General features: G+C 46.1%; 1 protein-coding gene across 4 annotated transcripts in view; it reads right to left on the bottom strand.

Annotated features, from left to right (window-relative positions):
• The window catches only part of DAPK2 (death associated protein kinase 2), a 57,730-nt gene that overhangs the window by 31,075 nt on the left and 9,493 nt on the right, over positions 1-17,162 (bottom strand). For 3 of the 4 annotated variants that reach the window (XM_080980789.1, XM_080980786.1, XM_080980787.1), the window contains one exon: positions 10,755-10,853. In XM_080980789.1, the coding sequence (XP_080836915.1) occupies positions 10,755-10,831 (77 nt within the window). In that variant the 5' untranslated portion in view covers positions 10,832-10,853. Of the gene's footprint in view, positions 1-10,754; positions 10,854-16,763; positions 16,941-17,162 lie in introns of those variants that run through there. The other variant, XM_080980788.1, reaches the window with a different exon arrangement.

Here is a 17,162-nt window from a genome sequence, read left to right as displayed (position 1 = left end):
CTACATATAGGCGACCCTCTATAACCTACCCCCCCAATCTTCAGCCCATCTCTAACTCTAACCCCCCTTCCCCCACCCACCACATTATATGTCAGCACAACACACTAGGTTCGATAGATAATACAAGGTGAGAGACACAGGGCAACCCAGACAGGTTGGCAGCGAATCATCCTATAAGATAGATAAGTAAGATGGCTAGCTTAAAAGCAATTACACTAAATGTGAGGGGGTTGAGAAGCCCTATCAAAAGAAAACACATCACCTCGTACATAAACACCATGAAAACACACATTGCCTTCCTACAGGAAATACACAACCCGCCCAAAGGAATCAAACTCCTGAGCGAACCCCGCTTCAGTCAACAATGGGTGGTACCTGGCTCAGGAAAGGCGAACGGAGTAGCCATAGTACTCAGTAGAGACCTACATTTTAAAGCCACAACAGTGCAAAAAGACAAAAGAGGCAGATTCGTTTTCGCCAAAGGGATACTAGATGGCAAACTAAATTGACAATTGGCTTCATATATGCTCCAAACAAGAAGACACTAAACAATCTCCTTTCCTTCTCCAAAGGGAAAGCAACCCTAGGAGGTGACCTCAACCTAAATATGAGAGGCACCTCCCTGAAGACATGCATCCTACACCCCCCGGGCAACCTTCCTCAGAGGGACAACTAGAGACTCTTACAAACTACTGAAAATGCTAAGAAATGGAGGCCTTTATGGTATCTGGGAAGAAAAGAACCCAGGAGACACCAGCCACACATTTCAGTCTAGATGCCACAGCACAATATCCAGACTGGACAGTATTCTGCTCACACAAGGCCTGATCCCCCTGGTAGAAACAGCAAACATTAGTAACATTAAAATCACAGACCATGCCCCAGTAGAAGTTACCCTCAAAATAGGAGAGGAAACAGAAACTGCCCTAACATGGTCCTTCAGCCCCATCCTAATCACAACCAACTAGCTAGAAAGTGTCTCTTGAAAACTCTCCAAAACTAATTTAAGGACAATGATGTGGGCAACATAACAACCCCCCTCCCCTGGGACACAATGAAAGGAGTCACCAGAGGAGCCTTCATCAAGGAGAGAGCATCCCTTAAAAAACAAACCTCCTCAAAAATTGGTAAAAAATGACTCTCTATACACTATAAACAAACAGGAGCCAAAAAACCTCCTTAAACTCATGAACAAAAAAGAAGGGAAATTGACTCGCTAGAAATCAATAAAACAATGATTAACATCCTATACTCTAAACACTTTTACGAATAAGGAGGGAAGAACTCCAGACTATCAGCAAACAGATACAGGAAAAAAATCACTCAAAACAAGAATACACCAGGTCACGCCTTTATTCCCAGTCTTTCTACTATTACAAACTGGAAAAATGCTCATCTCAGCCTCCTGCACATGAGGTTGCCAACTTTTTAACCAGCCCTTGCAGCTGTGCCTTTAACAGCAAAGCACATAGATCAACGAAATTGGCTTTTAGTGGTACTTAGCTTAATGCTTCTATTGTGTGATGGCATGAATTTGCTGTATACTGCTCTTAGTACAAGCAGAATAAAAATAAATGTTCAGCATCATGCGTGCACACACAGAGGGAGCTGCAGAGCACAGCTGCAGAAGTCACTTGAAAAGTTGGCAGCCCAAGCTATTTAGACGTTCAGCTACAGTGTCACAGCTTGCCTTGCTCTGGCTTCTGAAGGAGCATATGCCACTAAACTACTAAGCTGGTAGTAATAAACTAATACTCAAAGATGAAGCTGTGGAGCACCATGTAAGGCAGAACTTTCCAAACTGTGTGTGTGTGACACATTAGTGTGTCGGCTGCAGTGTGTAGGTCGCACAAACACTCCTCACCCTCCTCCTGGGTCTGGAAAGGGGTTAGCTTAACCTCTGGTTTGCTAGTGTCACGAAATGATGCATGTCTAAAGATTGTGTCACCAACATGAGAAGTTTGGAAAGCTCTGGTGTAAGGAAAACCAGCCCAGCTTAAGGTATTCCTAAAAGGAACAGAGTGGGGCCCTGCCTTCCTGAGCATTCCCTGGTCAATGAGGGCTGTTGGAGGGCATGAGCTTGTCACTGCAGCTGTCAGGAGCAAGGTGTCAGGAGCAGGTCAGCAATAAATCACACAGCATCAATGAGGTTAACTCTTTATTCAAGGAAATGAGTTCGACTCAGGAGGCCAGGCTTAGTGAGCACAGCAACTCGTCCTGATAGAACTTGCTGCTATGATGCAGTTGCCCAAGTCTACACATCCTTTGGGTCCTTCCAAAGCAATTGGAGACTCTTTTGTCTTATCTCTCTTTGCTCCTTCCTCTTCATACCTTTTAGGGTTCAAGAAGACTAGGGGGACGAGGAGCTGGTCTCAGCAGGAAGGGGAGACCCCCCTGACTTCTTCAGCAGCCTGCTTCATCTCTGCCTCTTGACCCCCCGCCTCCTCTCTACCCTCCACTTCTGCCTCTGATTCTGGACTGCCTCTGCCACAGCCTCTACCTGATCACTAAACCATGTTACCTCTCCAGCTTCTGACACCTCCTCCTCCCAATCTGCTCCCTCTGATCACTCGTTGTCATCCCACCACCCCTCCCTGGGCCTTCTTCCCTTGGGGGTTCCCCAGCTGGTGCCCCCCATCGCTCCTCTGCACCCAGCCAGTCCATGATAGCAGCTGTAATGCACACACACACACACACACACACACACACACTCCTAAAGTGGCCTGCCATGTCATCTGCCCACACCCTCCCACCTGCTGTGTTCACTTCAAGCACCGGCTCCAAGCAACAACAGATTTGTGCCCTCTGACGGAGAAAGTGAGTGTGTGGAAAGTGCAGCCTGCTAATAGCTGCCTTTTAGAGACAGACTAGGTGACACCTCCCTCCCCGGTGGCCACTGGTTTTTGTTGTTGTTTGGGGTTTTCCTCAGCAAAGCCAGAGTTAATTTCCTCTTGTCCCGTGGTAGTTCCTGTTTCACTGCATAGCTTTCCTAAAGATAGAAAGGGAGCCAGAGCAATTATGCCTGGAATGACAAGCAGCTGCCTTTGACGCCACACAGATACAAGGGGGGTGCAGCTGTGTGTGTGTGTGTGTGTGTGTGTGTGTGTGTGACATTTAAGTCCTGGAGAAAACTGGAAAGCGGCTGCCGCTTGGAAGCGGGTGGCAGAATTTAAAGGGGTGGCTGGTGCCAAGGGGGGGGTTTCCCCCGAGGTGCAAACAAGAAGCTTCAGAAAGGCGGTTTCTATTGCAGCTGGAGGGGCAAAGAAGGAGTTGTGCCCCCACCCCACCCCTCCAGTCCCAAGGGCACTCAGAGGCTTTGCTACATCTTCTGTATCCATTCAAGCAGAATATTTACATTAATTTCAATTATTTAGGAGGCTTCTGTCCCGCCCTTAATTAATAGATTCCAGGGTGGGGTTCAGTACACCATTATAAAAGACTAGCTACTATAAAAAGAAGTTCAAGTAATCAAAAGTCATCATACAACAAAGGGGCACAAAAGGGGCCTCAGACACCCTACCCCTGGTGATCACCATTCAAAACCAAACCAAACTAAGTGTTCATTTTTTTTACTTGTTTTCCCCCCTTTTTGTTTTTTGGTGGTCGTGGGGGGCTTGTCTGATTGTGTCTGTTTCATTCATTTGGGAGTGTGTAGAAGTGTTTTCTCTGTTTGGGGGAAACAGGAGGTTCTGAGCACCACTAGTTTTTTTCTCTGGTGAAATGGGTATTTTGTACCACCTATGACCATTTCTTAAAGTTTCCGAAAGTGCCCTCTGGCCCAAAAGGTTAATGAAGGCAGCTAAGATAACAAGGAGCCTGGAGAACTGTTAGAACGGCAGGGCCGGCTATGGATCATCCAACAGAATAAAATCTTATGACCTGGAAAGGGCCAGGGCAAACAGATACATTTTTGCTCAGCGCCAAATGCTATAAGTGGGACTGCACTCGTGTCATTCATGACAGCCCTGACTATTTTATCAAACACTTCAGTCCCCCGGAGCCTTTGGCCCAAGATATCATAGGCGCGCTGAACTATTTCTAAAAGCAGCAGTCATTCAGAGGATCTTAGACCCACCACGGAGGTGGGAGGAGAGGCTCGTGCTTCTGGTAGATCATGACACTCAGGAGGGGGCCTTCCATTCAGTCCTACTGAAAGCAATGTTTTCAGTTTGCTCACTTGTGGCACCATTCTTTTAAGCCCTGCAAGGCTCAGAAGGCTGCTTGGAGGAACTGTCCTTTCCCTCCTCTCCTGATGTGGCTTCTGAGCGGACAGGGAGCTAAAATAAATGACCAAAAGATCAACCATTTGCATAGGGACATGCAACAATTGCTTTCCTTTGTTGTGATGATGCTGCTGCCTGGAGGCACGGCACACTTGTAAGTGACCTCTAACAGCGCTGCCCATTCTGTGTCTCAAAGGCTGCCTTTCTTTTCAACAAAAACGCTTCTGTGACAAAAACAGCCCCACCCAGCACCTGTGGGGCAGGAAAACAGCTGCCAGGAGGGCAGATGGATGTGGAAGGACAATTTCTTGCTGAAAGGTCCAGGCAACAGTGTGGATTCCGATTGTTATTATTTTTTAAGATACAAATGTAGAAGTGCAAAACATTCAGCTTGCCCTAGCAACACGATGGATAATGCTCCCCGCACACTGTCCTCCATCAGAGAATCCTTCTACCCAGAGACATGACCATTTTCAAAAAGGGCTTCTACAGATTTGTTCTCTGCAATAAATGCTGATTCAACGAAACCTTTGGGCCAGTATCCTTTTGCCCTTGCCTCTCCCATGAATATCACACCCTGCCAATCCGCTCAGCCTCAGCCACAGATGCTTCCTCAATATGAGACAGATTTTTCTTGACTGTGGATGACTGACTAGCTATTGAGAGGAGGGACTTGAAGTCTTATCCTGTGGAATGTCAGCTGTTTCAAAACCCTAGTTTGAAGGTCTGGCACAAACCATACTTGGTTGGCTTGGGTGAAATGGCAGATTAGGTTTCCATGGAAGTGGAAGTAGCTCATAAAAGCAGTGCACACAAATGGGAGCATATGAGCACAGGACAGCCAGAAATGCCAAATCAGCTTGTGTGGAATTGCACTGACTCACATCCATCCCAGGCCCCTTCCCACTCTCCACTTCTTTTATTATTGTCAAGAGCAGGGATATTGTCATTTTTCACTTATGCTGTTCTGAAAGGGGGGGCGGGGAGGCCAAATGCAGCTCATCAAGCTTATCGTGCCCTCAGGATTCCCTTCAGAATCACGCCCTCACTGGTTCTGCTCCACAGCCTCCTAAACTGCACTTGCATGACAGCAAATGCGTCACTGAACCATGACAATGCCTCCTGAAGGGGACACCTGAAGGCAGCCCTGTATAGGGAAGCTTCTTAAGGTTTAATGTTTTACTATGTCTTTATATATTCTGGAAGCCACCAAGAGTGGCTGGGGCAGCCCAGTCAGATGGGCAGGGTACAAATAAATTATTATCATCCTGCATGCCTGGAGTGTAAGTGTTTGAACTTTTGCATGGCTGGAATGTCGCCTACTGTGCAAAGGTGAGGAGTCACACAACTGATGCTCCACCCACTTTTACTTTTGGCCCCGCCCACCATTGGCCTGCGGTCCCTGTGAGGGCCCATGAGGGAGTGCAGCCCTTGGGCTGAAAAGTGTCCCCCACCCCCTGCTGTAAAGCTTTGTGTTTGTTGGCAACCATTTGAATGGATTCTTCATCCAAGCAAAGGGCCCATAAAGTCGAGCTGTGATTGTACATTTCACAGTAACTTTCTCTTGCTGCTTTCACTTTCCCTGATCCCCAGCAGGGAGACTGTGTTCTATCGTGGCCTCCTGCCTTATCTTCCCTCAGTCAGTTCCTCCCTCCAGCAATATGTCACACTTATCTCCACTTTTGGTTTGCCAGGTCAATATTTACCCAACAATCTCACTTGTGCGTGTATTACACATCGTTGGTCAAAGTTTCATTCGCTCCCCTTCAACAGCACTGAAGATCACCAAGTTGATTTATATTACCATCCAAAGAGTGAAACCACCCAAAATGGATCCCAGTGAATTCAGCATCAGTTACTGTGTGGGAGCAGGAGAAGAAGGAACCTGGTATCTTCCAAATGTGGATGGACTACAGTTCTCATCATCTCCAAGCATTGCCCAGACTGGCTGATGGGAACTGGAATCCAACAACTTCCGGAGATTCATATGTTTACCAAGTCAGCTCTGCACCATCCAAGATCCAGCAAATCCAGCAATCAGAAGCACTGAATTAGAATATGATTTCCACACACAAAGGTTTTGCTTTACTGCAGATGTACCGCAGTTGGGATGATATCCCCATCTACCCATGGTGTGACTTATTAGGCTGAAAATAGGGATCTCGTTTTAGTTACAGGTGAACGCCTAGTTGAGAGATATGAAGATCATGTACTGTGGAGAACAACTTATTACTTTATATGGAACTCCTGCTGAACAGGCGTGAGAAAACTTAAATGCAGATAATAAGTGCCTCGCATGATGCATTAATCTTGTTGTAAAGTAATTATGTTTTGTGTATTAACTTGGAAAATATGTAGAGTAAAACAACAACATCTCCTTCTCTTATTACATATTATTAATCACTTCTAACTGATAACAGCATTAGGCAGCAATTTTGTTATGTATTACATATTTGCATATGCAATGTATGTATCATCTACCAGGTCCCAATCCACACAGGTGCTTCCTTTTCTCTCAAACAGCCTCACAGGCAGCTAGCTGGATACTTTGGCTGAAGCTCCTGTCTCACTCACTGTCCCCTTCTGCTCCCATGGCCTGTGCCAGCCCAGAGTCCCCCATGCAAGGCACACAGTCCATTAACTCTCTACTGACACTAAGCAGGTTTCGGGACAGTCAGTATCTGGATGGGAACTGCCATGTTTTATTATGTTTTTATATTCTACTGGAAGCCGCCCAGAGTGGCTGGGGAAACCCAGACAGATGGGTGGGGTTATTGTTATTGTTATTATTATTATTATTAGTAGAAGAAAGATGGGCTACAAATTAATTATACAAGTAAATTAATCTCTCTCTCTCTCTCTCTCTCTCTCTCTCTCTGTGTGTGTGTGTGTGTGTGAGAGAGAGAGAGAGAGAGAGAGAGAGAGAGAGAGGTATCCCATTACAATTTACCAACTCAGGCGCCAAAATGTCTGAACTGGCCATGGAGCAAGTTTTATCCTGTAATAGGATTTCTGCTTTTCAGAGTTAAGGGAACATCAATTTGTCAAACATAGGACACAATGCTTATGACAGCAACTGACACACCCTCCCTTTTACCGCAAACAACTCGTCAGCAGAAGCTTAACCCCCCAAAAGTATTACAGAACCTCTGGGTGTCTGTCACTGGCATAGCTGCCAAATAAGGACTTCTAGGTAGACGGGACTTGATGACGGGGCTGGAGGATGATTTTAGATCCCAAGGCATTAGTCCTGTCCAGAGCTGACAAATCATGTCAAGCTCCCAGGCACAAGAACCAGTCATTTCAATGCTGCTGCTGCCGCTATTCATTACCCTCCTGACTTTTCATTCCAGACACTGTAAAAATCAGCTATCAGCTACTCAGAGAAGTTGTCAATATTTCCAAAATATTAGTGCAATGGCAAAAGCAATTATTCCATAAACATTGGGCTTCAAGAAGCCATGCCGCTGGAATATTTTTTTATTTACCGGCTGAGTGGCAAAAGAGGATGCTTTGATTCCTCTTTCTGCTGCTTTATAGGACATCAGAAAAGCCCTGAATTAGCTGGATCAGGGCCAAGAAAATCCATCTAACCCCGCAGGACTCAAGTCCAAAACATTTGAAGGGCACCAGGTTGACAAAGGCTGCTGCTGAAATGGAACGAGAATCAAATCTTTAGTGTTGTTTCTTGCTTTAGACATTTTTAGAAAACTTGTTGTAAAAAATCATATTATTGGAAAAAAATTAAATATGGCTCATGCACCTTCCAAATCAAATTAAGGCAATCATCTCTCCGGGCTAGCCCTCTGCTTTGGCAGGGAGTGCATACTTTTATTTAATTAAGTTTATTGTGCTTAAATGAGCAGATTCTACAACAGTTTAATTGTCAACCACCACCTCGGGTGCTTTTAGCAGAAAACTCAGAAGCAAAAAAGCAAACAATTAAGCCATTTCATTTTTGATAGGCTGATTCACTTGGCTGAATCAGATGCTGACAGACATCTCAGCAAGATTACAAGTTGAAAGAGCACTTCCTGCCACAGCTTCAGCAGAGATGTCCTGTGCGAAATACATGACTGAGAGGATGAAGCTTAGAGGGACCAGGATCTGATCTAGGGCTGGCCTGGAACATGAAGCTGCCACAGGCAGAGAAGCATCAGAACAACTCCTGCCTCCTGCCCAAGATCTCAGGACTCACGTGCCCAGAGTAGTAGTAGTAGTAATACAGAATCAATGACAGAGGAGCTGCTTCTGTGATCTGGCATCATGGCCACCATCAGCCCCAGTTAAACCAACTGGCCACAGGGTCACATCCACATCTGTTCTCTTGGTTGCACAAACCACAGGATTTTAACCTTTTGGAGTCCACGGTTCGCTTGGCCAACTACATTTGTTCTGCAGCACTTCTGTGGGGCTCAGGAGCCCAGTTATGTCACGCATTTTTGAACACCCTCCCTTGTGGAGTGTTTCCTCAGTCATCTCTCCCATCCCCTCTCCTTGGGAGTTATCCCAGCAACCACTGCTGCTGCTCCCCCCCCCCCCCCAGGAGAGGTGCCTTCTCACACTGCCCCACAGGGGCCTGGCAGAGGATGCCCCCATCCTTAGTGGCCCAACGGTGACTGGCCCAAGGTGAATGTGAAGCCAGCACCTTATTCACCTTGGGAGGCAGCAGTGACAGCAGCGGGCACTGCTGGGTCTGCATGGCAGAAGGGCTCCCCTTTGGCACCAGGCACTCAACTCCCAGGCAGGCCTTGCATACAGCAAGCACAATAAAGGCCAGAGCAGCACCCACTTGCCTGCCTGGCCTCCCACTTGTCTGTCCATTCCCAACAGCAAGAGCTGGTGGACTGGCTTGCTTGCCTCCCTCACCTGTTCGCTTGCTTACTCCAAGCCCACCTCAGCTCCTGGCAACCAGCACCCCCTGGTATCATTTGCCTGGGGATCTTGTAGCCAGGGCTGCTGCAAGAAACAGTCGCACAAGCCTTTGCGATGCAGAGACACAAGAGGCATCAGAGGAGAGAGGAAAGGAAAGAGGGACAGAGGCCAGTGTTGACTGTGGCACCCCTGACCATCATTCAAGGCACCCCAGGGTTCCACGCCACACTGGTTTAAAACCACTGGCATAGAGCTATAAACATCTCCACCCACACCAGAGCTTTTAAGGAATCTTCTTGCAGCGGTGTCTTGGGGGAGACAGGGGAAACTAACTGAAGGCCACATCAGCCCCCACCCCAAAGTGAGGTTTCAGCATCCCTGATGCAAGCTTACTAGGGAGGAGCTATGTCACGTCTATACAGTAGCCAACACATAACTGGCCTAAAGTAAAACTTTAATAAGCAGCATGGAAAAGGAAAGCTGCAGCCCCTCCCTTCCTGCAAATGGCGGCAGATCAGTGGGGTAGCAGTTTAGTTCTGCCTGTAGAACAACAAGATGCAGCGGGTTTTTATAATCCCTGACAACTGTTTTAACAAAAACCTGTTTTGTTCCGTGCAAGTGATGCATATTCTGAAGGTATCTTGACATAAGTCTCCTTAACCACCAGACACACCTGTCAGCACCTTGAATAGTTTCAGATGCAGAGTGAAGAGGCTGTGACCTGACAACAACGTAAAACAATCTTGTTTACAGAATTGAAAGTATGAATGAAGCAAGTGACTGCTTGCCTCAGTCACGCCCTGTACCCTCACAGCCCGTCTCAAGGTGGGCCTTTGTGACTGGGTCCCTGCGCATCAGGGGAGGAAACATGGGGCTAGTTCACACAGGCGTTCCCTATCACTTGATGCCAAAGTTACATCACAGGTTGTGAATGAGAGATGGGAAACCAAAGAGCCAGAATTCCAGTCCCCTCAAGTGTAGTTGAGTCAGTGGAGTGCATTCCCACAGGTGAGATATCAAGCGATACCTCTTGTCCCACAGAGTTTGCTTGTTGCGACCCAAAGATTCTTAAATTATGTCTAATTTACTCTATGTTTATGCATTAATATTCTGCCATGCTCAAGTCTACTTCAGAAGATAAAACCACCACAAACCTTGATGAAATATGTCTGACTGTGGCTTCCGAGAAAAGCTAGGCAGACTAAAATCAGTTCATTCATCCTGACTTTTAAAACAGGTAAGCAGGAGTGAACAAGAGCTTCCACACACCTGGTCCCATACAAATAGCAGGCAGTGGGTCCCTGATGCAGAATAGGACTGCCGCAGGGGGCAAAGGGTTAAAGCCCCCTCCCCTTCACCCAGTTTGTTCTCTCTCTCTCTCTTTCACACACACACACCCTCCCTGTGACTAAAGTAACATATTCTTTGGCCCTCATGCATAAACCAGCTGGTGTTTAACCAGAAATTGAAATGGAGTATAAAAGGTACACCTCTATGCAATGTATTTTACTGCCACTGCCACAAACTTTATCTAATGTTAGAACAGCACAGTTTGCATCTGTTTGTGAACATTCCATGACATCTCAGCAGTGCAGCCAATGGCTAAGGGAGCTCGCATGTAACATTTGCACAGGAGTAGGAAAAGTTCAGGCTTACCTTCCTAGCTCTTCGCCAATTTCATAAATGTCCTCTACTTTCTGTTGTTTAAACACAGACATGCCTGGACTCCTCATTGATGTACGCTGGTTAATTTAGCTGGGAAATGAAATAGAAACAGTCAGAGAACAGCTCTGTATACGTACTGTGGTCAAAGACTGCTAACCACAATTTCTAAGAAAAGAATGATTATGCACTACATTGCCCGCAGTGGCCCCCCAAAAAATTTCCAGTCAAAAAGATGTTGCAACATATAACCAGAATCAAAGCACAGTATTGTATACCAGTTAATTAAAATGCCTTTTACACACACACACACACACGAGAGAGAGAGAGAGAGAGAGAGAGAGAGAGAGAGAGAGAGTTTTCTAGATCTTGTGTAAAAAAAAAAAAAAAAGGTAAAGGACCCCTGACAGTTAACTCCAGTTGCAAATGACTGATGTCTGATGGTGTTTCCTGCTTGGCAGGGGGTTGGACTCGATGGCCCTTGTGGTCTCTTCCAACTCTATGATTCTATGATTCTATGATTCTATGACTCTGGGGTTGTGGCACTCATCTCGCTTTACTGGCTGAGGGAGCCGGCATATAGCTTCCGGATCATGTGGCCAGCATGACTAAGCCGCTTCTGGCGAACCAGAGCAGCGCACGGAAACGGCGTTTACCTTCCCGCCGGAGCGGTACCTACTTATCTACTTGCACTGCGTACTTTTGAACTGCTAGGTTGGCAGGAGCTGGGACGGAGCAACGGGAGCTCACCCCGTTGCGGGGATTCAAACCGCCAATCTTCCGATCGGCAAGCCTTAGGCTCAGTGGTTTAGACCACAGCACCACTGTAGCTCAATTAGACAGAGTTCATTCTTAGGTTGTTTCATCTCACTAGTTACAGATTTCAGGGTTCAGAGGAAAAGCTGGGCTGGGCCTTCCTTGCACCTTGAGGGTGTACAATTGAGTGGTTTATCTGGTTGCATGTCGTCCCAATCTCTGAGCAGGGGTTCCAGTCACTTACCCGGGGTTCCTGTTTCCTTTTGGAAGGAGGCACAACAGAGACTGTAGTGTCTTTATGATATAGGGTTTGTTTACACATATACACAACCTGAGCCTACAATGGAGGGGCTCACAGCATCAAGCCCCCCAAAAGGTCCTGCTTCTCGCACAGCCCCAGCTTTGGATTCCAGCAGAAATCTGGCTGTCTGACTTTGCAGCCAGCAGCTTTTGCATCTGGCTTCCAGCTCACATAACTCCACTCTGAACTCTGACCTTTTGTCTTTCTAACTGGCCAGAGAGGGAAGCCCACCCATTTGTCCTCTGGCACAGAGCCACTCCCTTTGTTCCCTTAAGGACTCATATTTAGCAGACCATTACCAGGCAGGGCTGGCTATTCCAGCAACTGAATCCATGCTGGATCCAGGCATTCAGCCTCACCCCTCTTCCCCACCCCACCCCAGCTCATAACAAGATCATTCTTACGAAATAAATAAATAAATTGCAGCCACAGTTCCTTTTGCAGAAATACTCTCAGGACCACATCATGTTTAGATGGATAGAGCAGCAGGAAAGTGCCTCGACTTTTGCAAGGCATTGTTCTGCAACAGACGCTGCTGCCACCAACACACCTTTGGACTTGGCTTCCTCATTAGGGAAAGGTGTGGATCTTTAAAAGTTGGGGGCCGGGCAGAGAACGCCTCTGAAAGAATGTACCACATCATCCTGGAAGGGAATATATGTTTTTTAAAAAACAAGAGAGTGGTTTATAAGCCTCCTGGGAAGTTGGCTGATTGCTCTGTTGACTCACTTCTCTAGGGCTTTTTGGAGGAGAATGAAAGGATTCCCGTTTGTCATATTTGCATAAACCTCACACATAACAATGCTTAGCATTTATATAATGTGTCTTGGTTTTTTGAGTCAGATTATTCCACTTCTGTGCCAGTTTTGGGTTGCAAGAATACACATAGGCGGGAGTTGTTTGTGATGGGCTGCCGCACCACCGTGGAGCTATCTCCTCTTAGGGTCACTACAAAGACTTGTCTAATCAGCTGGGCTTCTGGTGACTGGGGGAAGGCTTTTCACTGGGGGGGGGAGTTTTCGCATGTCTGGATTAAAATTTTGATATGCATTTTCATATTGTGACCCACCGCAAGTTCCAGGAATTGAAGAAGTCTAAATAAAAATAAACTAAGGATTGTATCCAGCATTAGTCATAAATGAAACTGAAATTATTAATCAACATGGTTAAGTCAGGTCCATTAATTTTAACCAAATCAGCCTGAGTAGAACATAGCTGGGTTCTGTGCACCTTTTGGATCACTGCATTTTAGAATGTAACCACATGAGAACTAGGAACTTAACTAAAACAAGGATCTTGTTTTTATGAGGAAAGCACAAGTAGCCAGGGAATATGGAGCACACAAAACACAAAGTCTTAGGTTCCCAATCCATAACCTATAAAGTGGCCATTTGCCCGACTTTGGAGAGGACAGTCCTCTATTTGAAAGGCTGTCAATGAACAGTCCTCTATTTGAAAGGGTTTTACATAAGGAAGGCAGGGAAAGCCTTGAAGTGGCCCCTCCGTGGACAGCAGACTCAGTAGGTCCCTAATGCCTAATGTCTTCTCCACGAGGGTGAGATGGATTGTATGTCTATTTTAAATTATAGCAATTACCGTATTTTTTGCTCTATAGGACGCACTGGACCATAGGAGGGGGAGAATGGGGGGGGAAATCTCCCCCTCTCTGCTCAGCGCCCCTTCAGCAAAGCGGCAGGAGAAACGGAGCCCCTTCCATTTCTCCTCCCGCTTCGCTGAAGGGGCGCTGCGCAGCTCTCCCTCTCTGCTGAAGCCGGGAGAGTCTTGCTCTCCCGGCTTCAGCAAAAGGAACCCAAAGCCTTCGGAGCGCAGCGCGAGTTCCCGGTGCGCTCCAAAGGCTTCAGGCGGCTATCCCTGAAGCCTGGAGAGTGAGAGGGGTCAGTGTGCACCGACGCCTCTCGCTCTCCAGGCTTCAGCGAAAGCAACGCGAAGCCTCCGGAGTGCGGAGGGAGCACTCCCTCTGCGCTTCAGAGGCTTCGCGTTGCTATCGCTGAAGCCAAGGAGCCTGCATTCACTCCATAGGATGCACACACATTTCCCCTTAATTTTTGGAGGGGATAAAGTGCGTCCTATAGAGCGAAAAATACCGTATTTCTAAATTCGCATCTACACATATAAATTAACATATGCAAATTTATGCAGTGATGTATTTCCCCATTTTTGGCCACACGTAAATCTATTCAGCAGTATTTTTCAAAGCTGATGAGGCTCAGTTCCAGGAAGAGAGCGCCATCAGCTCAGGCACTGTTCAAATCCACTTCCTTTCCCAAGGACTTTATAATCTAATATCTAACCCTTGATATAGCTATGCTTCCCTTGGCTATAAAAAAGCAACTGCGAACATTCTTTATGGCTCTCTCTCTTCCCACAGTCCTCCCCAACAGAATATTGAAGATTTTAGTTGGGATCTGCTCTCATTCACCTGACACCCCCAAAACAGTTCAGATTGGACAAAGTAAGTTTCTAAGGCTGCAACCCTATGCCAAGTTACCTGGGAGTGAGCCCAATTGGATTCAATGGAATGTATTTCAGAATAGGCCTATATAGTATTGCATGGGATTCATTGCATAGGATTGCATTGTAAGAAAGTGCAATAATACTTTGTTTTTGACTCCTTTGGAATCAAATTTCTCATAGGAGACATGAACTTGCTTAAAGGGAATTATTTACAATAGGAATAGGAAATTATGACCCTTATATCTTTATCTCAAAAAATATCAGACACAGAAAATGAAAAGAGCAATATATTTTAGTGCAGGCATGTCCAACAAGTAGATCATGATCTACCGGTAGATCACTGGACGCCTCTGGTAGATCACTGGCTCCCAAAAAAAAGCTCAACAAGATTGCCATGCACCCCTAAACAGGACTTTCCTTCACCCTAAAAAAAACTCAACACTGCCAGTTTTTAAGTCTGTGAGTATATCGCAGTCTCTTGTTTAAGTGGACTGATAATACAAAATCTTCCAGTCACAGAGGGTTATTTATACCAGATATCTTCAACCTTTTCAGACTCAGGACCCACGTTTAACCCAAACATGCATTGAGGGACCCATTTCTTAATCATTTACCATATATTTGCGTGGTGGTAGCGCTCCTGTTGCAACTCACCTTGGATCAGGCCGTGACCCACTAGTTGAAGACCGATTTATACCACCTAATGGGAATAAATCTGGGACCTAATTTTCTCAGCCTCACTTGCCCAATCTGCAAAATGGGAGTGGTTTCATAGCCCAGTCTTACCCAATCTAACACCCTCCAGATGCTTTGGAGTGGACTAAACTCCCATGAGCCCCAGTCAGTCAATGTGGGAGTCTATGGGAGTTTTATTCCCAAACATTGTGAAGGCTGTACCCACTTTACAAAACTATTTTAAGGATTATGGTCTGAGATGCAGAAGGTCACATCTGCCCATAAATGTAGACGTTAGCTTTGGAAGCACAATCCTATACATCTCTTCGCAGAAGTAAGCTCCACTGAGTTCAGTGAGGATTATTTCCACGTACAGGACTGCAGCTGAAAATGTTTTTTTCAGAATTTTCAAAATGTTTTGTCAGAGATGGGTGAGATTCTGGCAGCTAGGGCAACAAGGAGTCCTGTGGCACCTGAAAAACTAACACACTGATTACAGCAGAAGCTTGACCCCATTTTGTCAGACAAAGTGGGCTCAAGTCCAGGAAAGTTTGTGCCATGGTAGATTTATGTTGTTTTAGCCTAAAACAAGTAACCACATAAGCTAAGTGGGAGGGAATTGCATCCCCAATAAATGCTTATTTAATTTTTAATACTTGTTAAGTCTCTCCTCTGCAAGAATATTCAGAGTTGCATACAGTAAAGCACTGAATATATCTGTTGAAAATAAAAATATGTTTTCAAACAACAATAAACTATCAATTATTATTATTATTTAAATCTAAACTTTCCCCATTAGATGTGGCCATCTCTTTCTCATTCTCTCTCTCTTATTAAAAATGTATTTTACTAAGATTTAGATGTTTATTAAGATAAACACCAGGTATTCAAAAAAAGGTAAAGGACCCCTGACAGTTAAGTCCAGTCACAGACGACTCTGGGGTTGCGGCGCTCATCTCGCTTTACAGGCCCAGGGAGCCAGCGTTTATCCACAGACAGTTTTTCCGGGTCATGTGGCCAGCATGACTAAGCCACTTCTGGCGCAATGGAACACCGAAACCAGAGCAGCGCACAGAAATGCCGTTTACCTTCCTGCCGGAGCGGTACCTATTTATCTACTTGCACTTTGACATTATTTTGCTTTTGAACTGCTAGGTTGGCAGGAGCTGGGACCGAGCAATGGGAGCTCACTCCATCGCGGGGATTTGAACCGCCGACCTTCTGATTGGCAAGCCCAAGAGGCTCAGTGGTTTAGACCACAGCGCCACCCACGTCCCAGGTATTCATACATTCAAAGAAGATTTAATCTAGAGAATCATCACACCTTCAGCAACATAATTACTGCATCTACCAAAACACATCTGGCTTTCTGGTGCCTTTCACCCAGCAATTTTAGGGCCTTTCACAGCTGTGTTGTGTTCATCAAACTGGAAGGCAAGCAGAAGACCCAGGGAGTAAAATTTAAGTCACTTCCCCTTTTGCCCACTGGTGCCTAAAAATGTTATGTTCAGTCGTTATTCCTGCACCGCTTTTGCGAGTCTTGCAAAGAAGCACTGGGCTTGCAGGGTGAGTGTGCCCCAAAGCAGGGCAGCATTGCCCAGCCAAGCTCCCCACTGTCGGCCAGGCAAGTGGCACACTGCAGCCCCATTTAGCTCGAGTGGCCGGGGGTCACTCTGACAGTGCACCCCACAGTGCAATGTGCCCCATATGTGCACCAGCAAGGAACGCTTTGCCAATGCTCCCCACAGCAGCCATTTTTTAACTGACGCCCACGGCACTCTCTGAAACACACTCACTGGTCCAAAAATTATCAATTATGGGATGCTGGGAACCGTGTCCTCAGATGTGGGTGGCCAAGTTGGGTAGGAAGAGAAAACATCCATCATGGAGCTGATAGGATCTCATAAGAAGGCTTGGGAAGGCTGCCCATCTGCACGTTCTTCAGTAAACTCTTCAGCACCGTCACATAAATCCTTTAGTAATCATGCAAACATTGAGGAGATTACTGCAAGTCAAGGCACAATGAAATTAATTAAGGCTTCACGTACTATGAGGTCACTCCAGGTAAGCAAAGAGGTGCCAAGGCAAGTACTTGATTGCAAGTGAGGAACTCTATCTGCTGCATCACCATGTCAAACTTCTAGCCCCAGTTAAGTCCAGCAAAAGATATTGCTTCGTATAGGAACACAAGGAAG

The sequence above is a fragment of the Podarcis pityusensis genome (assembly GCF_964106645.2).
Source record: "Podarcis pityusensis genome assembly, chromosome: 14".
In the NCBI taxonomy this organism is placed as follows: domain Eukaryota; kingdom Metazoa; phylum Chordata; class Lepidosauria; order Squamata; family Lacertidae; genus Podarcis; species Podarcis pityusensis.
This window is presented reverse-complemented; position numbering and strand designations above follow the sequence as displayed.